General features: G+C 38.2%; 1 protein-coding gene across 2 annotated transcripts in view; it reads right to left on the reverse strand.

Annotated features, from left to right (window-relative positions):
* Positions 1 to 882: 882 nt before the first annotated feature.
* The window catches only part of tbl1xr1a (TBL1X/Y related 1a), an 86,581-nt gene continuing 62,903 nt past the window's right edge, over positions 883 to 24,560 (reverse strand). For both annotated transcript variants that reach the window (XM_056252810.1, XM_056252809.1), the window contains 14 exons: positions 12,551 to 12,653; positions 11,941 to 12,086; positions 10,768 to 10,987; positions 10,456 to 10,588; positions 9,892 to 10,033; positions 9,752 to 9,815; positions 9,127 to 9,224; positions 8,596 to 8,656; positions 8,382 to 8,503; positions 8,221 to 8,295; positions 7,951 to 8,078; positions 2,992 to 3,157; positions 2,804 to 2,905; positions 883 to 2,718 (listed from right to left, as the gene is read on the reverse strand). In XM_056252810.1, the coding sequence (XP_056108785.1) occupies positions 2,692 to 2,718; positions 2,804 to 2,905; positions 2,992 to 3,157; positions 7,951 to 8,078; positions 8,221 to 8,295; positions 8,382 to 8,503; positions 8,596 to 8,656; positions 9,127 to 9,224; positions 9,752 to 9,815; positions 9,892 to 10,033; positions 10,456 to 10,588; positions 10,768 to 10,987; positions 11,941 to 12,086; positions 12,551 to 12,608 (1,542 nt within the window). In that variant the 5' untranslated portion in view covers positions 12,609 to 12,653 and the 3' untranslated portion in view covers positions 883 to 2,691. The remainder of the gene's footprint in view (positions 2,719 to 2,803; positions 2,906 to 2,991; positions 3,158 to 7,950; positions 8,079 to 8,220; positions 8,296 to 8,381; positions 8,504 to 8,595; positions 8,657 to 9,126; positions 9,225 to 9,751; positions 9,816 to 9,891; positions 10,034 to 10,455; positions 10,589 to 10,767; positions 10,988 to 11,940; positions 12,087 to 12,550; positions 12,654 to 24,560) is intronic.

Genomic DNA, 24,560 nt, shown 5'->3' on the forward strand with positions numbered 1-24,560 from the left:
GAGCTTTGACAAGGAATAAACCGCAGAATAAAATATTGTGATTTGATTCGAGGGGTCTGAGATGTTTACGCATGTATAAATCACGGCGCTTTAGTTTATTTATACACAGTTTTCTGTTTTTAAAATAGTTTTTATTGCTTTAATGTAATGGATATACTTTCTTGGCAAAAGTACTCGCATGTATTGATAAAGCATGACTATTATTAAACTATGGCTTCTTATGGGAATAGTTCAACCAAAAACAGGAATTCTGCTATTGCTACTAGTATTATCTAATTAATATAACTAGATAATATTAATATAAATGTGTGTGTGTGTATATGTATACACACACAAAAGTTTGGGGTCAGTACAATTATTTTTTTCATTCAATTTATCAAAAGTGTCAGTAAAGACATTTTAGAATATTATAATGTTTTTATTTAATGTATATGCTGTTCATTTGAACTTTTTAATTATTTATATTTCTATTTTATTTATCTATCAAGGTTTCCACAAAAATAATAGTAATCAATACAACTATTTCCAACACTGATGACTGGAGTAATGATGCTGAAAAATCAGCTTTGCCATCACGGGAATAAACTATATTTTAGGATACATTATAATAGAAAGTAGTAATTATAGCATTTCGCATCAAATAAATGCAGCATTGGTGAGCATGAGACTTTTAAAGACATGTAAAAAATCCAATACAATCCAGATACAAACCAATACTGTTTGGAATTACTGAGTTAACATGACATGAGGGTGCATAATGGATTATCTCTTTTGTCTGAACTGCTCTTTTAAGTAACTGTATCCATTTGGGAACTCTAAAGGCTTATTTACAGCATCACTTCATATTAAATAGACAAATCAGGAGGAAAAAAAACACAGGCGTAATATCAAAATATACTTTATTTTGGACTTCAGATCTGATTCAAATGACAACAGATCAATGCAATGCAAGGGGGAATTTTTGCAACCAAAAACGTTTGACTGGGGAAACAAAGGTCAGGTGTGGGGACATCTGAGAACACGTGGGACTCAGAGTGAGCAAAACTGAGGTCTAAGCTGTACACCCTCAAACCGACCTCCAGTAGTTTGTTGGGGTTTCTTTTCTTTTTTTTTTCTCTTTTTTTTTGCTTATTTCTTTACTCTTTTTATAGCTACAAAGAAATATGAATTAAAAAAGTTTTAAAAGAGTACAAAAAGTCCAGGAGACACAGACGCAGTAAGAATAATGATTAGAAATGACACTGGGGAACTGAAGGTTGCTGTGGGCAGGCAGACGCTGGGGCGAGTACAGAGAAGAGCAAACACCCTTCTGTTGTCGTAGGCTGTAATAAATATTGTTCAGGTGTGTTTTTTATCAGTTTTATACAGACCAAATACCACGCCCTTGTTTAAAATTCAAGGTTAAACATCGTGTGATGTGCTAAAATATCTTTCTGGGGGAGGAAAAAGAGATTCAGAGCCTCTATCATGGGACAGAGACAGGCTTTTGCACTCTTTGGGTCTGTGACTACTTTTTCCCCTCAATGGAAGTTTAACGTCTAAACACTGAGAAAAACCAAAAGCACATTAGTAATGACTGTCCTCATGCATGCAATTACTGTAAATGAACATCAGCATCTCACATGGTAGTGCAGAAAATCCCAAAATGTCGTTTTACCTTCAAAAGCATTTAAATAATGTCATTCAGATGTTTGTTCAATGTTCTGAGCATCAGACTTGCTTTACGTTTTGAGGTCTCCAATAAAAAAAAACATGCTCAATGTTTAGTTTAATGTAATCTATTTTTAACTGTCTGGAGTTGTGAGACAAAGTAAATAATCCAGTTATTAAAATGTTTAAAAATAAGATGAGTTTAATTCGAAATACTGCAAACCTAAAGCAAGTCTTTTGTTTTTTATCTGCATGCATGTCAAACGGTCCTCGGCTGCTCAAACGTCTCGACCTGAGGAACAGAATTGTTGGTGGTAATTTTAAGGGGAACTAAATATAGTATGAGTGAACGCATGTATTTCCCGAAGATGTGCATGCCTGTTTTGGTTTTTTTTTCTTTTTTTGTGGTTAATGTACCTCATTTTGGGGGGGGGACAACAACAATTACACCATAGCATAAAAACTAAAACCGAAGAACAAGAAAAAGATTGAAAATTGATTTTTTTTTTTCATGTCCCCACACTGTTGAAATCACAAAACATCCAGTACCAAAAGACTAAATAACTGTACTTGTGTCAAACGGAGGGAAACATGAGTCCTGGAATCATGCAGCTGTGACGTCAAATCAAATGTGTGAAAGAAAGAGAGGGGGGAGGAAAATGAAACGCTTGATATGTCTGCATACTGAAACGGAAACTACCAACAAAGATTAAAATCCTTTCGTTCGTTTATTTTGATGAGATTGGTTTTGAAGAACAAATAGTAAAATATCTTCCAAATTTGGTACATACACCTGTCCTCTTGTCTTTCTTCTTCCTCGGCTATATTGTTTTTTTTTTTTCCACCTTACAAAAGTCATTTGAATGTCTCTGGTTGGAATCACATCCTCTGCGCTCGGCCCGTGGCGTCAGGGTGCTTGTGTTTGTTTGTCTGTAGTGGCTGGCCATGGTTCACTAGGGACTGTAGCAGTTTGAGGGTCAGGGACAGTCATTTTGGCTATGTACACATTCATAGTCGGTCCATGGCTTCCAGCAAGCAGCGCTATTTCCGCAGGTCTAATACACAAACCTACAATGAAAACACAAAATATGACATAAATATAGGCATTAACGCACATCCGTAACCTTGCAGCACAGAGTAAGCTTGTACTTACAGAGCCGTCCGACGCACTTGCTCCTACTTTGTCTCCTGCTGCATTCCAGCAAACTTCAAAAATGCCCCCTGTCCCTCTGTAGCTATGGACTAAAGCACCAGTCTGTGGAATTGACACAGACAAAAGAGTTCTGATCATGCTGCAGTGTTTGCATCAGCTCTGTGGAATCAGAAAAGGTCCAGTCTTACCTGTGTGTTCCAGATGTGGACACACTTGTCGAAAGAGCCGCTGGCTAGATGGCGTCCGTCAGGGCTGAAGGCCACGCTGTACACGGGCTCCTGGTGTTTGGTTAGTGTGTGGATGCAGATGCCTCGATCTACGTCCCAAAGCCGAACAGTGGAGTCAAAGGAAGCACTAGAGAAATGTCACACAATCAGTTTGTGTTCAGGTTATTAATGTATTTAACAGCACATATTTTTAATGGGGATGCAACGTAAAAAAAAAAAAAAATCGGGCAAATACCGCTAAACTGATTTTTTTTTTTTTTTTGAAACATTTTATGGCTGATAACCAATTAATGGAAACTTATTAAATTGTACAAGTGATGGATATTAATTTTGAGATTTGCTAAAGCTTATATTTAACCAGCAAAGGTAAATCAAAATGTTTCAAATTCATATGGAGTTGCACAGACTGGTCGACTGTTATGATGCTTAAGCTTGACGTCGACTAGTCGCTGCCTATAGAGGGCACAACAGAATAAGAAGCCTTTGAAGTCCACTTTTACGCTCAGTTTTCAACAGTTAAAATTAGAGCCCGACCGATATGGATTTTTGGGGGCCGATACCGATATTAGGGAGTAAAAAAAGCCCGATACCGATATATCGGCCGATATTATTTATGTGTATATTATAATACAGTAGCTATATTATTAGTGTATTATAGTACAGTATACCAGTCAAAAGTTTGGACACTTTCCTATTGGTGTGTACAAACTTTTGATGGGTACTTTACACAGTAGCTATAAACAGAATAAATATATTTTATAAACACGTTTTGCAATGATCACTCAAATGTGGTAATCAAACACTTGTGTGACACAGATATGTAATGGAGGCAGGGGGAATGATAGAATGAGAATTATACAGTTGAGCTGTAACCAAACTAGTTTGCATTGCATGTTATATTATATTACATTCTAAATACTGTTGCATAATCTTCACTAACGACTTTGTCTTTTAATTTAGTCATAACTTGTATCAATAAATATATAAAAAGTGTCACTGACAAAACCTTATTATCTTCTATTTTTACTCTTAATTCCTCTAATCTCTACCAGTGGAGGAAGAACTCAGATCTTTTTACTAAAGTAAAATTAATAATATCATAATGAAAACGTTTTTAATTACAGTACTTTTATACTGTTTTAAATAATTAGTAAGCAAAATGTACTAAACGTGAAACTAGGCTACTCTTAATACAAAATGACCCTATATAAAGTGTTATAATTATATACATTTTTGGAATATTGCTTGATGTTGTAACGTAGCGTTATAGGCAGAATGAGCTTTAACACTGTCTACACCGGACGCGGCCGTTATTGCTCGCGTCGCAACAGCTGTTTACCCTAGACAAAGCAGAATCAGTTTACTGTCGGAGATCGCTCGCGCCACGCATTTTAATCAATGTTTCATCAACCAATTGCCTTAATAAATAAGAAGTAGGCCTAAATATAGCAGACAATATAATCAGGACTTCTCAGCTGCGCGCTTGCAATAGTCACAAGCTTACACAATACGTGACAGAGGCTTGTAGCAGAGAAATCAATTCTGTGAATTACACTCCGCAAATCACAAGTAGGCTACTACCCACCGGATGAAGAAGGGTTGGCTCTAGTGATCGACCGATATATCGGCCAGCCGATATATCGGGCCGATATTTGCGGTTTTTACGTGTATCGGAATCGGCCGATACGCGGCTGCTGCGTTCGCCGATAGTTTTTTCCCGGCATTATTTATAGACAGGCGTCCACAGGCAGCTCTGTGCTGCTGGAGACGCTGCAGTTCACGTGCAGACCCTGCACTGTCCCTCCCCCACTAGCAGAGTGCAACCTGCGCTTCAAGATAACGGTAACTTTTAAACTTTCAAAGCATCTTTTAACTGTTTGACTGCTGAAATATTGTCAAACACTTTGAAAATGGAAACACGTTGCTCTATAACTGTTATGTGGTTGCAACTATAGCTAAGCAAGTTTGTGGGTCCAAATGGAAAACGCGAATGACTCGTCTATAAAACTGCTTGCTTGCCATTGTATTTAGGGAGCTGCAAATAGCTGTAGGCTATCCGTTCAGTATGCATTAGGGCTGTCAATGAATATTCTAAATACGAATATATATTCGAATAGTTTAAAAAAACTGAATTTTGAAGGTGAAAATTAATATTCGAATGTGGAAAAACACGCCCGCGGTAGCAGACTAACGTTACCACAGCACAGCTCGCTCGGAGCGCTCAGTGTCGGTTCTATGTACTGTGAAACTTCAATTAATGTATTTGTTTCAATCACTGAATGAAGCCTGCTATATACCTTAAATTGCTTGCACAAAACTCTTGATCAGCACTCCACATTTGTTTGTTGTTTATTTAAACCGGTATGCGCGGAGAGCGTGAGGGTGAGTGCGAGAGAGAGAGAGTGCGCCTGCGAGTCCGGGCGAGCCAGAGTGAGCTCTGCGGTCTTGGCCATTAGTTGATTTACTCGTTTTTTTTTGTAGTAATACGTTGTCAAATATGTTTAAACTCAAATAAGCTACTTAATACTAGTAGTTATGTCTCTTTGTATTAATTTGTCCTGTTATTGACGTAATGCGCGTCATTGACCAAATGCACGACGATATGTTCAAATATGTTTTTTAGAGGGAATATACAAACGCCATTTGAGCAATTTTGACAGCCCTAGTATGCGTACGGTAGCTGTTACGAACACTGGTCATAGGATTAAGTAATACCAACGTTGTTCCGTGCTTTTTGTGGAAGATTTATTCAGCGACCACCTGGCTGAGGTTTGGACGCGTGTGGTGTGTGTCTCCCTCGCCATCGCAGTGATATTAGAGACTAGACATGCTAATTTTATTTTATGTAGAAAAATTTAAACCATGGCAGTAAATAGTTCGTTACTTTTAAAATGAAGTACAGTGTGCACTGTGCACTTTATTATGCTGGTTGCTACTGTGTGCAATAGTGTAATTATTTTATTTATGCTTAAATATTTATTTTCAGCAGTGAACTTTTTTTTGTTCTACCTCATGTTTTTAATATTTGTTAAATATTGTTTATCTACTTGTTCTTGTTCTACCTCACATGTTTTTACTATTTGTTAAATATTGATTTTTTTACGTTAAATAAATGTTACTTTTATTAAATTGAGACCTGTAACATTTGTTAACATGTCATTTTTATGATGTAAATTGAGGGAGCAAAATGTATCGGCTCCAAATATCGGCTCAAGAAAATCGGCAGCCCATATCGGTCATCGGCTAAGGCTGATGGGAAAAAATCGGTATCGGTATCGGCACTAAAAAATCCATATCGGTCGATCCCTAGTTGGCTCTCAGTCTCCACAGGCTACATAAAATATTCATTTTATTTTATTTTATTTTTCGTGTTCGGATTTATGAGGAAAAAACAATGTTACAGACGCGACAGTTCAGCACTACGGACGTGAGCGCTCTGAAAGCGGCACTAAAATATGCTTTGAAACTTTCACATAGACATCAAACAGAAAGCACAAAACCTTTCGTTTCAAAGTGAATTTCGTTTTGTAATAATTGTATCTTAATTTTAATCAATGTTTCATCAACCATTTGCCTGGATTTAATTTATAAGAAGTAAATTTAGCAGACGATAGATAATCTCGACACGGAGGCGCCTGCGGGTGAACTGGAGCTCGTCTCATGAACTGAAACTCAGCGTATAGACCTGAGAATTGAAATATATCTATATTGAAATGTCTACTTTTAAACAGAACAATTCAAAACGAAAGACAGACAGACTCATGTAATCATATGAAATGTGCATTTCTCTCTGGCACGCCTTCACTGAAGATCGCGAGTCAGCATCGTCAACTTCATCTTTGGCTGACACTGACTGAAAACACTTGTTTATTAATAAACAATTAAAATGTCTCCTTGCTATATTTGTTGTATTCATAATCATTACTTTTGCCAGATACCGATAGTTAGGAAAATGCCTAAAATCGGCCGATAATATCAGCCCGCTGATATATCGGTCGGGCTCTAGTTAAAATGACTAATAAATGCGCAAGGGAGCGCTCCACAAGATATCTTTGATTATACCATCTGGATGCTCAATTTATCAGATGAATTTAGTTTTAAACAGCTTATTGTACAAGCAAGTTGATTGGCGTTCTAAACTAATGCGCTGCTGCATTGTAGCGCTCGCGTGCAGAGCGCGCCGCACAGAAACATTCAGTAGCGCAGAAAAGTATTGTTAACAAAAATATCTTAGTAACTAAAACCCACAGATTCGCTGTCAGGTGCAATTCACACGCAATCACTCTCACACACAAATGCGTTCATATAAATGTAATCTTTACTGTGCTACTTTCTGTATCTGATTTAGAACGAGCAGAAATCTGTGAGAAATATAACGACCCAAAGACAAAAGAACCGATAAAAATAAGCTGTTATGTAGGAGCAATAGCCTCAGCTCGAGGTTCAGGCTTATTTGTTCATTAATAAAGTCATCAGCGACAACTCAACTTTAATAACTAAAAAAAAACAATAATTCAACCCCTAACACATACACTTGATATGGCAACAATATATCATGCATCTCTTGAGAACACATTTGGTGCATTAGATCTGATAAATCTGGTTCGATAGTCCCCTTTTAAGTGCACTTACATTGTGACCACCAAATGCACTAAGGTCATATGTAGCTGGTTGCCAGCCACCACAAGCGTTTTTGATCATTTTCACAAAACTTTCATGGATCCCAGACCCTGAGAATATCTGGGAACACAATATAACAAAAAAGAACTATCTTCTATCGCTTGTTTCTGCTTCTTCACTTGTTTTTTGATCTGGAGATTCTGTACTCTTTCAGAAGATGTATAACAGTGCATGGATAGTAGTAGCTATTATCATAGTGTAGCAGCTGGTGAATCGGATATTAAAGGATGGTGACTCTACCTGGCCAGCATTAGATTGGCATTGGGGTTGTTGGTTCCTGGACCTGTGGGGCTCCATTTTATAGTGTAGATTTCTTTGCTGTGAGCTTGCAAATCATGAACACAAGTGTCCTGTTTCATACTCCAGATCTAGGACATTGGAAGAAGCCATGATTTATTCAAAACATCTTATGAAATGTACACCATGTACTTGCAGTCATCTTGATGCCACAATATGAAAATACGATTCTGAATTTCTATATAGTGTAGCCAGTGTGGTAAGGACTTTTACCTTGAGAGTCATATCATCAGAACACGACGCCAGCAGGTTGCCAGTCGGATCCCATTTGATTGCATTAACTTCATTCTGGAGACAGAGAAAAACAGTTGGATATGCATCCCTTTGGCAGACTGAAAGTGTAGGAAACAGCGGGATGAGCAGACAGTTCTTACTGTGTGTCCTTGGAATGTCTTAATGGGTCGGTCCTGACCCAGTTTGCACACATGGATGCACATGTCTGTGCTACAGGAGGCAAACGTGTTGTTACTCTGCCAGTCTACGTCCAGAGCGGGTGCTGAAGTGGGAGGGAGAAAAGGCCACAGCATAAGAGCATTTTACACAATATTAGTATAACATTATGAAGAATAAAGTGGAATCTCTGTGAACCTGAATGAAACGGGAACTGCTGTTTGGCTTCCCCTGTGTGAGCATCCCAAATGATTGTTGTCTGAAGAAAAGAAGGAAATATTAACTCATCTCTGACAGGGTAGATTGATATAAACTATTAACTAGGTTAATTATTCACTAGATACTTACATTTTCTGAAAAAAAAAAATGTGGGTAGTGGATCTACAGAACTACAATGCTAGTGTCCTAGGTCAGGGATTCCCAAACTTTTTGGTCAGTCGAACCCCTATAATGTTTACTTGAAATAACCCCCAAAGATTAAGTTAATATTTCAATCATTTTGCATGTTCATGGTTCTCTAATTTTGGTTTATCATCACAAGACATGCAGGTAAACAAAATATTGAATCAAATATTTTAGTAACCCCAGTTTGGGAAACCCTGTTCCAGATTGACTATCGTTTTAGGTGTCAGGGTGTTGCTATGCGGTATTGCAGTAATTTGTAGCGTGTTGCTATTGTTCTGAGTGCTTTCTTACTACACTTCACAGACTGTAGTTTCCTTCTCGTACCTTATCAACACCGGCGCTGAGGATAAAGTTTCCTTTTTTGTTCCATTTTAATGCGAAAATTGGACCTTTATGTTGCCCCAGGGTACTGGCCAGATTACCTGTGAATGAACACAGTACTGTCATGACAACTCTCAGAGTGTTTGGCATTATAATGGATATGACAATGTTGATATATTTGGTCTTGGCGGAATAGATCTGCTACGCTGCTGCTGCTGCTGCTGCAGAGAAAGTATGGGACTTTCTACTGCCAATACATACACAACACTCTGCTGTGGGCAAGAAAGACATGCTGCTGCTGTACAATATAGCCTACATGAATTACACTTAGTATATCTACAGGTGGAGCTGGGGAAGGTGGAGGCTTTCTGAAAGCGCACTGCAACTGCTACAGCAAATGCAGATCAAGTATTTGAAGGTTGAGCAGAAAGCTAATTAGCTAGTGAAACAGAAGGAACCAATCAGCTGAGCCCTATAGGGAAGGATGTGATTGCAAGCAGATTGTGTTAAGGACCTATCAGCCTGCGCCACCTAGAGTTTCATGACAGAACTCTGTATTTATCAGACTGCTGAATAGACTGAGAGAAAAAAAAGCATGTTGATTCAGAAGGCAAATAACTTTGCTTACCATCTTTAGTCCATATTCTTGCAAAGCCATCATAGGAGCCTGTAGCTAATAGTGTACCTTCACTCTGAAAAACACAAGGTGGAAACGTTAGTCTTTCAATATACACAGAACAGAGAGAGTGTTGTCAGAGCTGAACTCACGTTCCAGTCTAACGATGTGACGTCTTTGTTGCTGGGCACATCTTGGCCTCCTTCCCGTATGCAGTGCCTCAGGACGAGCTGTGTAGAGCTACTACTGCTGTTCTCACTCAGATTCCAGATGCGTGCCGTTGAGTCTCCAGACCTGTGGAGAGCCAGAGTATTAAATAACTCTTTGACTTCCCGTTTCTACAGATGCACCAATCACGCTCGTTCTTTCCCAATATCAATACTCGACCGATCTGTTGACAGTTTCTAATCTTGATGTTTATGTTTATATAATCTATTCCACACTGTTTGGAATGGATTGCTATTTAAAATATAAACTGCTACTACAAATTACAATTTATGTTCCTAGAGTAAACTTTTGGATACTTGTATAGCCTTTCTGGAGCTTGAAAGTGCAGGGTAACGCTATGACAAACCCAGAGTATTGACAGATACCGATCCATTTAAAAAGGTCAGCATTAGCGCCGTTACCAATCCAGGTATTGGATCAGTGCGTTCCTGTTGTGTACTCGGTAAGGATGAACGGATTCAGTGATGGAAAGAGACTGTATAACTGACCCCGAGGCGAGCAGGTCACTGACGGGGTTCCAGGCGCAGATGAAGACCTCCGACTCGTGACCTCTCAGGACCATGGCTTTATTCTGAGGGATCTCCACATCCACGTCCACCTCCATCATGTCTGCATGGTTATCTGCACATATCATCACATGACGTCTATCATTAAGAGGAAGGACACAACAGCTCTTTGATTTACAGCCACAGTTTACTGAAAGCTAGAAAATGTGCACTGTTATGTAACATTTTCAAAAAAACAATCATTAAGAACAATGTTAAACATGTAATGTGTTCCAAAATCATTCGGTGACTCACTCGGTAAGGCATGAGCACCGTTCTCTTCTCCGTTTGCGGTGTTCTCTCCGTTTTTGGGGTTACCCTGCATGTTGGTGCTGGTTGCAGAGGGCGCTGCGGCGGCCTGTTGCTGGGCCAGTTTGTCTCGGTACGCCTGCTGCCGGGTCTGTACCACATCGGGCATCACCGCGTCAATCAATGACAGAGATTCAATTGGCCGCCCATCGAACAGTGTGCCGTCCTGGAGACAGAAGTCAACATGTCAGCCATGCACTCATTTCACGTTTAAAGGGATTGTGTGCATAAACCAATATCATTATCTGGGTGAACCTCACAAAAAACATCTGCAGGGTGGACTTCAACCCAAAATAAACTAATAAAATAAGAAATTTTACATTATTAAAATTAAACCTATTTTTAGAACCACCGGGATATATATATATATGCATTTATCAGTGTAAAATTTACGTCGATAAAGATAAGCTCTGGACAGTTTTACTCATTATGGATTAATCTAACAGCCTATCAGACAGCAGAAATAAACGTGACGACAGCCAGTCAGTGATTTCTGCGTGACTCTGGGAATGAGCAGCGGTTTCGTCAGATACACAAACTCACACATGTGAGGCTCACGCTGCTTTCAGCGTCTGCCGTCTTAATAAATGAGGACATGAACTTCATGTCCAGTGCTGCTTTGAGAGCCACTTTCAAGTTTCATTTGAGAAAAACTACCGTCAAATACACACTAAACTGAAGCTGAAAGACCCCAAAAAATGCAATAAAAAACACGGAATTTAAGGTCAATTAAAATGTTGCTACTCTGTTAGGTTAAACTATAAACAAACAAGTTTACATTCATTCTCAAGGTCTAACAAATATGTGGAAAGCATTTCCTTTCCCACTAATGGTAAATGAGTATCGTGACAAATATCGATATCATATGATATGGAAAAAAATATTTGGATAATATTTTTGGCTCAGCCATTGTGTGTGGGCCTTTTTGAAGCGTTTTCCTATATATAACAAATGTATCTGGGCATTTTTTGTAAGATTCACTAATCTGCATAATAAATGTAAATATGCAAATGTGGTTGTTAATAAATAAAAAAAAGCTCCTTGATTGATCTGTTATATTGAAATATTAATGATCTGAAATATGAATTCACAATTTTAAAATTGAAGCTGTGATATCACCTCATTGATGCTGACTTCTGCCTCCACGTACTGCAGGCCCTTCTGGATGATGGAGATCAGGGCAGCAGGGGGCACTAGGGCTCCGTTGATGTTAGACTGACTGATGTGGCTCTCAATGCCGAATGTGAAGGCCGAGTGGGAAAACCCTGCCAGAGGGAATGATAAACACTTCAGTGTGACGCTTGCTGGATCAACTTTCTCTCCAGCGGAGGGTATCATGTGCACTCCCTTAAACAACGCCCTGACTGTGAACAGTCCTAGTGTTCTACTGTAATCAATGCTGATGACAGATACGCAAGTGATCTGCAATAGAGTAAAAGGAATAGTTCACCAGTATATGAAAAATATATGAATGCTGTTGTTGTTTTTTCCCACTTAATACACAAGTAGATATTTTATGAAAAAAAAATGTATGCAATTAATGCCATAAAGAAGCTGTCATGTGGATTTAAAAGATGGGGACTGCTTCGATTATACTTTCTTTGTGATATGTTGGTCCTTTTTGGATCTATTAACAGCCCCCTGGTCATTATTAACTGGCGTGATGGCAAGAAGCTGTACGAGTTTGTTTGGATACAATTTTGGGATGTTTTGTTTAAGCAGCACTTACCTGACTCCTGCAGGTATCTATACACCAGGAAGTTGACCTCATCGCTGCTAATACTCATCTTCACACCTGCTTACACCATGAGGTCAGCACACAGGACACAAGCCTGAGAGAGAAAGGACAAAAACAACATCAGAAAGCCATCTCACAGAATGACACTACAATGACAACAGAAGAGGTATGAATATTGAATATTGCCAGGCTTTCTGCCTTCCACTCAAGAGTGTATATAAAAAGAACCCTCTTTTACAGTGAAATAAGGGGGTAAAAGCTCTCTTTGTCAGCAGAACCTGAATGTGTACTATCCTGCCAGAGGTTACCAAGGGCTTCACAGTCCTGCATGACTGAATAACAAGTCGTAGTACCTAAAGTAGCCATTACACTGTGGGGGCGCTGTTGCACCAAACCTGCAGAGCAGTAAAAACATCTGCCACTGAAAATGCTTACATGAGGGCTACTACAAAATACCTTTGTTTACTTGAGTTTGACACTTGGATTCATTGTGACTGGCATTACAGAGCTGTCAAGATGTCAGTTTACACTTACAGATGCGTTTAATTTTGTAGCACAAGAACATTTACTTGAAATGAACCTGACCTAGATTTGACACTCTGAAAATGTTGGTCCTTGCACAGTTAAATTGTTAACTTAATTGTGATTTAAAGCAACAAAAAAAGAAGAAAAAAAAAAAACGTGTACAAGTTTGGGTGGTTTATTCAAATAATACGCTACATTAAGTCCGCTCAGCATTGGACTTCCTCCAGAAAAGAGCATCACTGAGCACAAACATTTTCAGTTTCACACCGAAACACTGCGTAACCACAAGCTAATTCTGAAAAGTGTCCGTCATTCCATATCACATCCTCATTTATACAGAGAAGTGAAGTGGAAAGTGTTTCCCCGTCGCTCTCCGTTTATAGGATGTGGTGTGTTTGCGAGAGATGGATGGTTTTCGTCTCCTCAGGGTTTTTCCTTGTGATCATTTTTGAGCAATGAGGTTTTGTTCTATTTCTAGACTGTCCCACCATGTGATGTAACACCTACCTGTTCTCTTCTTAACCGACTACAGCTTGTTTTGGAGACATTTAGCCTGCTGATGAACGCTCAATTAGCTGGCTGAACTTCTCAGAGTCGCCTGCCTTGCGTTCCTCTCATAAATGATGCAAAAGTATGCAAATAGGAGCATCATCAAAAGCCAGTGTGTCAAAGCCAATCAGATAACAGAGATACTGCAGCATCCAATCAAATCAGGCCAATCGGTGCCACCGAATCGATGCTTTTTATCTCACAGCACAGCCAAATTAAATCCCTGCAACAGTGCAGAGTGCTCATCTATATAATCGAGCTGCCGCGTCGATACCGAGGAGGACCGCTACCTTTCAATAAATCAGGCATTTGAACTCCAGGCATTTACAGTCCGCAACATTAGTTCAAGTAAAGAAACCACAGGTGGGGAAATTCCCTCATAGACGTGACACAGAAAGAGCTTTTATTGAAACGGGTCACGGCAATCAGGGATCTCTCCATGAGATATACCGCCATCTGCGCCTCGTAAAGCGCCCTCAGGAATGCAAATATCATGATATGTCCTCTGCCTTGGACGACATTTTGGTGTACTGGGGGATGCTTAGTGTGTAGAGTAATCTTCATTGTATAATCAAAGGCGGTGTGTGTTGCGTAACAGTGGAGCGCAAGCACTCAGGGTGAGGGAGTTTGTACGGTGTTATTCAAGGCTGAGGGGGAAGTCTGAGAGGAAACACTATTTAACTGGTTTGGGTGAAAGGTGTAACAGACTGCTATCGCTTTACAGACTGATAACAGGCCACTTTATAGCAATAAAGTCAAAGAAGGGCACGCACAGGGCAATTTACTAATCGAAAACGGTTATCAAGTCATTTTCCTGCTGCTCTGGAAGTGGCAAATAAGAGAATCTATAAATAAAAATAAAAACTTATACTAAGTCTAAAAATGTCATGTGTAGCCAAGTAAAAATATTTTCTACACATCTGTATTATTTTCTAAAAGTTTTTAAATATATTTTTCAAGGTATTGTGATTTATTCATTAATAGATTTAGCAACCATTATGCTCAAATATTAAGTCATTTTATGAAATATAAACATTATTATTAACAATACAATTTTAAAATATATTTAATGACTCTTAACCCTGCATGTTGCGGGTCAATTTGACCCGTTTCGATTTTCTAGTTGTTGGAAATACTGGTTAACCTTTGTTTTTTTTATATATATTTTGTGACTTTTTCTCATTTATCATGATGAACATGCATGCAAAGTTTCAACATGCTGATGTATTTTGACATATACAAACAAAATTACTATTACGTACGTGATGTTTGCAGGTCAATTTGACCCTCATAGACAGCCATTCAAAAGCAACTGTACAGACACAAAATAAAAACATTTTTTTTTCTGTATGTCAGGGCACTTCAACTCCAGTTCTAACGTGCAAGTGTATCTAAAAGTGCTCTAACCCTAACCAAACACACTTGAAAAAGCTAAAATCACAGTGTTTAGAATTATTTGCAAATTACAGATGAAAATCTTTGTCAGACACAGATAGTAAAATAAGCTCTCATTTCAATATTCAAGATATCTAAAATACCTAGCTTTTAACAAAAACTTTTATGTAGGATTTTCAAAGGCAGCTTCACAGAGCCAAAAAATTAATAAAAAACATTTATTTGATGTATGTTTGGTTTCTCACTTCCCTGTGAGTGAATAATGAAACTAGGGAACTAGGTCTTAGGAAACTAGGGAAAGTTAACTTATGAAAATTAAAAAATTTCATTATACAGCAAAATTGTATTGTTCAGTTACGATGTTCAAAGCATAAAAAGTAAAAAAGTAAAAAAAAATGTATATGCAAAAAAAGTCAGTATACTGTTTATTTTCCAATTTTGTCAAAAATTGGTTTATAAACATTTTTATAAATCATATTTTCAGATATAATGTTTTACTAACGTTTGACAAATGTTGATATTAAAAGTTTACAGTTTGTATCTAAATCTTTGTTGTTTTTCATAGTGTGATTTTTGAGGAATTGTATTGAATCCAATTAGGGTCAATTTGACCCGCTCCATAAAGGGTGTACACAGAATTCGAACAGTGCACAAGGGTTAAAACATCATGTTAGTTAAAAAAGGTAATTAACAAAAATAGTGCGCAACCATCTTATTTACAAAAAAAAAGTTGTTAAGTTATTTGTCAAGATGCAATTATTAATTCACAAATATTAACAAATACATAAAGTCCCCGTGAACCATTTCCAAGTGAAACGGAATTTTGAATAGATGGGGTTTTATTTTAGCGCACGTCCTCTCCATCCCTCGCTCATAGCAGACTGACGGTGTAGAATATTCAACCCAAGCCGTCAAACTGACGTCATCAGAGAAGGAACCCCATTCCATTTATTTCTGTGTATTAACTTGGACGGATTAAATGTTTACCACAAGACTAGTAATGCAAATGTAAAGTAAATAGTCGGGCTTCCCCCTAATAGTCAACTTACTATTACTATTACTACTATTACTATTACTACTATTCTAGTAGTCAACTAGAAGAGGCTTCTTAGAAGAGAACATTGAATTAGTCAGTTAGACGCAGAAAAAAACCTCCACAGGAAGTGGCGAAATCACGCAGGCTGTAACCGACAGATCATTAACAGCATTCATTGACCTCAAATATGGCTTGTCACTTGAAGCATGCAAGTAATGGCAACTTTACAAGTCTGCTCGCTCTAATGCTTACCAAGATAAATGTGCGCTATTATTAGGCGCATATCTGTGTTTGTGTGGAGAGCGCGATTATTGCATTTAACTTAAAATACTCCGTCATTTTTCGTCATACAGATTAGAGTAATGCAAATTAAAGGGCTTGAAATGTCTGCTTTTGATGAACAAAAAAAACAAACAAAAAAGGAAAATAAATATTCTCAGATTATGTAATCCATATGAAATGCATAGGCGTGCGTGTTCACTACTGCGGAGGTGATGAGTCAACATCGTCGACTTAATATCTGCGGCCGAAAACACATAACCAATAAATTATTAAAGGTTTAAAGAGTCTCCTTCTGTGTTTTTTTCACGACACACTCATAATCATTATATTTGCCGGTGCGCTGTGGCAAGCTTTATGCGTGGGTTTGAGCGCTGATTAGGCTATGAATTTTATATAGACAATTAAAGGCTCATTATTATGATTTATGGCTTATTAATTTAAATGCTCGATTAGTCGACTAATCGCTTAAATGAACGACTACTTGTCGACTAGAAAAATCTTTAGTCGAGGGCAGTCCAGTACATAGGGTACAATTTTGGTTTAATGACGACTTTAACATGTCAGGCTAATGATGCAAATAGCAATATTTTGAAAGCAGCACAGAGCCACAGTTTGTACACTCTTCTGTAAGTCAACATGCTGGCTTATTTGCAGGCAGAGGAGAAAGGGTTTTAGCACTGAAAATCTACACACTGTAAACTACAGAAGAGGCTGATTACACCTTTCGATGTGTGTGTGTGTTTGGCAGTGGTACATTGGGCTTTTCACACGACTCCCTTGACAACAGTGGACCTCTTAAGGCCTGGAGAGCTTGTGTTCTTGTGTAACACTGACCATTGGATCCAAATTCCTGAAGACACTCTTTGCAGTCAATGTTCATCTTCCACCAATTAAGCACAAAGGAAAATATCCCAAAAGCCTAAGCATTAAAAATCTGTCTCTAAGCAATATTACAGAGAGATAAAGAGCTTGGTGGAGTGTAATGTAAAGCATTACTCTTAAAATTCAGTCACAATCACAGCATATTAGAAAGACCGAGAGATAGTCCTTCCCCAAACTCCTGTTCATTCTCGAGCCAATCCTGCAATGTCAAACATTGGATCTAAAAAATAATTCTAAAATGTCAGCATTTGATACCAAAAATATTCATATTTAAACATCTCAATATTTTAGCAACCAATATGCTAAAATATTAACACTTTTAAGTGTTACATATACACATTGTTATTAATATTATTATGAATGTTTATATTTAATAATTAAAGACATTAATATTATAGCATGCTGCTTGCTAAAATTGATACTGGGAATTAATGTTATTGGTTAACAAAATATTAAAAATGATAATAAATGTTATGTACCCTTACTAGGCTTGCCGCGATAGACGGTGTTGACGGTGTTACCGGTTTTAAGCCCCATCACCGGTGACATCACTTTCCCACCGTGACACCGCGATGTCTTGACTTTTTTTAAAATATTCGTTTTTTCTAAAATATTTATTTGAATTAATTAAAAATAATAATTATCAATTATTTAGTTCAGAAGAGAGCATAATTAAAAACTGAACTGCGCAGTGCGTGCCAAGAGCCAGCCACGTCACAGATCAGCAAGCATCAGGAGTCAAATTCCATTTAGCACGTGTGGAGATTTTATATTCGTCTCTTATTTATTTGGTTTTATCTTATTTAAACTTTGTGTAATTTATTTAGGCCTATTTTATTTTCTTATTCGTTAAAACGTTTTATGGTTCTTATTTGTTTGGGCCCACAGTTTGCCGATTTTCACTTTTTTCAGCCTATGCATGGGGTTATTTTTATTCGTTCGTTATGCTACTAAAAGTTCTGTCTATAAATAAAAGTTTTATTATCAGCGAGTTTTGAATTGTCAGCGCTGAATTGCCAATGGACGCTTATTTTGAAAGTGAAAGTATAACGCGCACGCATTTAAAAGCTATTTAACCCTCCGCCCCGCCCCGCCCCGCCCCCCACGGTGACACCGGGATTACCGGTGTTGTCACACGTCGAATAACCGGTGGGAAATTTTCCTCACCGCCGCAACCCTAACCCTTACCGTATTGTATGTCGATAAGGTAAAAAGTGTTTCACATTTAATGTAATTTTATCAAAAATAAATAAGTACACAAAACATAATCAAATGATTGTAAAATAGTTAAACACCAATATAAATATTAAATATTATAGATGTGAAAGTTGATTTAAATATTAAACATGTAACCAAGTATTGTAGGGCAAACATTGCTTCATATTTACAAAGCAATTTTCTGAATTAATTAATGAATACATTTTAAATTCAAAATGCACACCTAGGTACACAATATAAACATTTACATTTTTTTTTTATACTATTTTTCTAGCCTTGTTATGGTCAAAAATGCCATCTACGCTATCGACTACAGTCTTCTCCTTAAACTATTTGTAAAACAAGGCAAGGTAGCAGAAGAGCTCTGAAGCAGACGTGCTACCGCCACCCCACATCCAGACAATTGTGCCATTTTTCTTCCTCTTTTCAAAGCAATTATGTCAACACCATTTTCACCAGACGCTTTTGGAGAAATCAGCATATGGCTCACATCCCTCCGTCAGCATTGAACAATCAGGTCGAGTTCAAAGGCAAAGCGACCCAATCAATCCGGCAGGAACAATGGCCGTTGCCACACGCTAGTGAATGCTGTCACAAGACATTAAGACAGATGCTGGCCTAAACTGCTTGTGATGCAACCAACTCTCCGAAGGGCGGGAAATCAAATCAACTCGGACCAGGGAGATTAACGTGTCACCTCACCTGACCTACTTTGAAATCTGGATCCATCAGTGTCTGTCCGAACATGGTGGGGTGGGGGAAATATTTTTTTATGCGGTTTAAGATATATGATCTTTTTACGCCTTCAATTTTTTTTAACAAGATTTTGAAATCCTTCAAGGATTCATAGACTGTTAAATCTAGAGCACACACCCACATGGCAACTTTTGAAAACAGTAAAGTTTGTGAGTGAAAGGACATTTCACAGAAGGTTATCAGCACATGTTGTGTGACATTGCTTCTGAACGTTGCTGTCACGAGGCGGATGTTCACAGCATTTTTGTAATGAAATGTTGACTATCATATCAATGATTTTATCTTTGGCGCACAGGTGGGAGTCGCTCGGAAGGGAGGCGACGTGCTGCTCCAAACCAGGACTTGACAGAGGACACGAAGAATGGGTAATATAAGGACAAGACCTAAACTGCCTGGATTGCTGGAGGACCATTGGGTTTGCATAACGTGTTTGCCCTCCTCTGAGAAGTCTTTTTAAATGACATGCTAAACAGAGAACAATGTGACTTGTGTTTATAGAAAAAAAGAAAGCGAAGGAAATGGGTTACAAATGATACCAGCTCCTTTCTAGAATTGATTCAACTTGAAAAAATGAAAGTGAGGATAATTATCTATAATTCTGTTGCTTATTAGCATACCTACACGTACGCACGCTGTGACTATCAATTATCGTAAATCTACTGTCACTGAAAGTAGGAAGTCATCAGCATGTTGGTTTTGAATCTATGTGAAAACCGATGTTCCCACCCTGTAACTGAATGATCCTGAGGGCTAATTTCATGTGCTGAAGCATGAGTGACACTAAATATGGCCTGATTGCCTGCAGATACAGAGGTAAACTATGAGTAAGCCAGATAAAGCCTACACAGCATTTCTTACGAGTCACTAAATTCAACACCATGTTGGACCAAAGGTGAGGCATTAATGTGCATGTTAAAGGACAAATGTGTTATGAGCCAAGTGAAAAGAGGAATGCAACGCACAACCTCAAGGGAGCATCTCACAAAACCGGTCAAGAAAATGTGCTTAATATTGGGCATTGACACATTTCACAATTCGATTCGATTTCGATTCGATGCAATATTGATTATTTTGGATATCAGGTACAATACAAATGGCAAATTTTCTCAAGGAAAACAAATCTCTTAACTAATGCTGTAAACTATGGGAGTCAGTTGTAGCCTACTATAATATTGGTAATTATATACTGATTTGTATACAAACACTTAAATTACACTTTTATTTATTTTTATAAAAATAAAAGTTATATGAAATATAAACATTTAAATGGTGGCTGTCATAAAAACTTGCCAGATTTATTCAAACATGCATTAAATATTGAAGAAAATTAAAAATGATAATGAATATGTAATATGGTGCATATATTTAGCAAAATGCTCCTCTTTAGAGTTAATTTTTCTAGCTGACTGACGAGTTATGGTCACTGGATATGGTTTTTCTGAGGTAAATGTGACGTTACATGACATTGTTTACAAGTTGTTTTACTGACGTCTTTCCACAGTTGAAACACTGATTTCGTGACATGATACGGATTTCGATAAGTTGTACTCTTTTAAGACCACTTTCAGACGTTCATTCATGTTTATTTCGCGCTGTAACTGGTATTATTAAGGCAGAAGAGAAGATCATGTGCGCTCCGCACTGCTGCTTCTCTTGAGCTGAGCCAGAGCGATCTCACGCCACAGCGCCAAAACGGTATTTATGTTTTTGAATTTCGTAAGAAAATGGACGTACTTAGAAATCTGAGACTTTGTTTCATATCAATAGTAACAAAGCATAAAGATTATTGCGCTTTATTGGATGGGATGAGCGCTACAATGTTCCATTCATTCGTCAACTGAAAACAGGATAGCCTAATCGATTCTTGGGATTTAAGAATCGATATCGGTTCGTAAAAATGAGAATCGATTAAAATTGAGAAATCGATATTTTTTACCCAGCCCTAATATAAATACATGTCACTAAAAGGAAAAATCGTAATTTCCTTTATGCATTACACTAATGGCGCTTTTCCACTACACAGTACCAGCTCGCCTTGGCTCGGCTCGGCTCGACTCGACTCGCCTTTGTTTGGTTTTCCACTGTGTAAAAGTTGTACCTGTACCTGCTTTCGGGTACTTTTTTTCGTACCACCTCCGGCGAGGTTCTAAGTGAGCTGAGGCGAGCTAAGCCGATACTAAAATGTGACGTGAAAACAATGCCGACTGCTGATTGGTCACAGAGAATCTGCGTCATCATTGCACGCGCCAGATGGAGTATCCAGAATAACCCCGCCATTTTTAAATAGTTTGGCCAGAGATAGTTACTAAACTTACTACTATTATTATGGCAACTCGGAAGAATACGCCGTGGTCAAACGAGGAGGTGCAGACATTCCTTTGTTTGGTTGCCGAAGAGAGGATCCAGCGAGAGCTTGATGGGGCAACGAGAAACGAAAGGCGTCGCTATGACGACCGGGTACTATTTGTGGCGGTACTTTCTGCAATGGAAAACGGAGCGAAAAGCGAGCCGAGTCGAGGCGAGCCAAGGGGAGTCGAGTCGAGTCGAGCTGGTACTGGTAATGGAAAAGCGCCATAATATTCAAGTCCGGGTCTGTACGATTTTTTTTTTTTTTTTCATGTTTCTCAACACACTCTCTTATGCTCACCAAGGCTACGTTTATTTGATCAAAACACAGTAAAACATATTACAATCAGAGATGCACCGATCGACCGGCCAGGGACCGGAATAGGACGATTTTCCACATGATCGGCCAAACCGGTAACCGGCAGGTCTTTCCGATTCCGAGCCGGTACATTTTGTTGCACAGGCAATAACGTCAGCTGCACATTCTCGCTCTCTGACACACACCCGTCTCCTCTGACTCACACGTCTCATTCACTCCGGTTAAATAGTGCTTGTATTGCACACAATTTTATAACTCAAAACTGATCTATATAAATGGATCGCACAAGCCGCCTCTCAGTCTCAAGCAGCTTGTGAGTCACAAGCACCAAAGTCTTGCTGGGCTTTAACTGTCAAATACACACAAAATGATGTCAAAATGCTTGTCTTGGCGAGTATTCGGTTAAATACAGTCAGTTTTGGAACCCAATTAGTTGAGAAACATAACGTGCGTTGTGTAACAGAATATTGGATCCGTGCATAAAGACAAAGAAAATCACTTTCTGCTCTTGACTGAATAACTTTAACTAATTGTAAGCATTAATCTGCATTTCATTTTTACAATGAAGACTATCCAGTGTTATTTTACATTTGATTACTTTAATTTATGTAGTATTTCTTGCCTTAATATATTATATACCCACCTGAAAAATCTCTCTTTATTCTATTGCATTTGTTTGTGCTGTTGCTTATTTTAGTAGTCTTATTACTTATTATTATGGAAATAAAATGTTGCTTTGAAGAAAAGTAGATTTGTGTTGCATATGCTGTCAATTATAGTTCTTTGAAAGAAATTCAGAATCTGTAAAAATCGTTATCAATAGGTCACACATGCTAACAGTGCATCTCTAATTACAATGTAAAATAACTTTTTCAATTTTAATATAATTTAAAAATGGATTGTATTTCTGTGATGGCAAAGCTGATTTTTTTTAAGCTATTACTCCAGTCTTCAGTGTCACATGATCCTTCAGAAGTCATTCTAATATGCCGATTTGAAGCTGAAGAAACCTTTCTTTGACACTTTACAATAAGGTTCATTACTTAACATCAGTTCATGCATTAACTAACAATGAGCAATATATATTTGTTACAGTATTTATTTTATCTTTGTTAATGTTTATTAAAATAACTGTCAATCATGTTAGCTCAGATCCATTAAATATTATTAACAGATACATAAAAATGTATTAGTAAATGTTGAAATAAACATTAACCAAAATTGAAAAATGCTTTAGAAGTATTTTCACTGTTAGTTCATGTTAACTAAAGTGTAATCAATATATATATAAACCTCACACATTGGGGTGCATGAGCTGGATGTGGGTATTTGTTGTTGTTTTTTTGGTGTGCGTGTGTGTTTGAGAATCACATGATTAACTATAGAGATGCAGAAAAAACAGTATGTGAGAAACCGCAGTGGATAGAGAGTGATAACTGACTGAGCTAAAAAAAATGACTGTCACCAACACTGGAGCTCAGAGAAAGCCAATAATCAATACCAGATTCGTTTAACCACCCCTGGTCAGATGCAAGAGTTATTCATCTGCATGTGAACCGAGTGCACTGACAGTGTTTCCAGGAACTCTATACCGCCACTCAGACAGCAGAAATGACTAATGAGTAACATATTCAAGGTCTCTGTGGAGACCTGGTTAACAGAGAGGGGGTTGTTATCTACAGTGATAGAGGAAATAGAGAGGAATCTCCCCTTTGACCGGATTCTGCTGTTGGTGTGTGTTTTTACACATGTAGAATCTTCGAATGGGCTGTTTCTGGTGAAAGTGGGACAGGCACTGCCTAAAGGTCTGCTGGAACATGATCTGGTTGGAACAGTTCCGAAGGGTTACATCATATCACCACCTGCCAAAATCACTTACTATAGCCAGAGTGCCAGTACACACAGACTCATTCATTGTTCCGATTTGAGTGCATTAGCATTAGTGATTACGATAAGAAGCTTTTGTTAGTTCTCAAATCGCAACAGTGACCGACAAAGGCAACTCGGGATAAAATTATCACCTTTGGCCTGTCAGAAAAAGCAGATTGTTTCATTTATCAATTAAATCCAAGGCACCATCTAAGTTTATGATCTGCTGACAGTCTTGCGCATAAGACAATAGTTGCCTTCACATAAACGCTACTACAATGCTGCTGTAGTTATTAGTGGGAAATCTGGCTTTCTGGATCTGTGGTGTATCAGTCAGTATCTGCGTTTACATGGACACTTTTAATCGGATGTACGGCTCAATCGGACTAAAAAACCTTCATGTAAACACCTTAATCGATCCGATTGAGCTCGATCCGATTGAAATTTCGATCGGATTGAAAGGGGTGGTTTACTCCTTTTGTTATCCGATCGAGAGAACATGTAAACACTTGATCGGATTGAAAACCGAAACTAAAAGGACTGCGCATGTGCAATGACGTTGAAATAGCGTAATGACGTATGACGCACGGAGCGAGCTGTTCTTCCTGTTGAATAAAGTGAATATAAATGAGTGTTCCGTTATCAAAAAATTCTCATTTCACTCAGCGTCTGTGAAGTGAAGCAGGACAACGTCCCACCAGTGCTTGTTTCATCCATGGACGACTGGTTTTGGGCGCAGGGTTTTACTGCGTGATCAATACGCAGCACGGCAAAACGGTTCATGCTCATCGTCTCCAAATCATGACCAGAGACGGATAAATATT

The sequence above is a fragment of the Rhinichthys klamathensis genome, unplaced genomic scaffold (genome assembly GCF_029890125.1).
Source record: "Rhinichthys klamathensis goyatoka isolate OS25496 unplaced genomic scaffold, OSU_Roscu_1.1 h1tg000098l_1, whole genome shotgun sequence".
Lineage (NCBI taxonomy): Eukaryota > Metazoa > Chordata > Actinopteri > Cypriniformes > Leuciscidae > Rhinichthys > Rhinichthys klamathensis.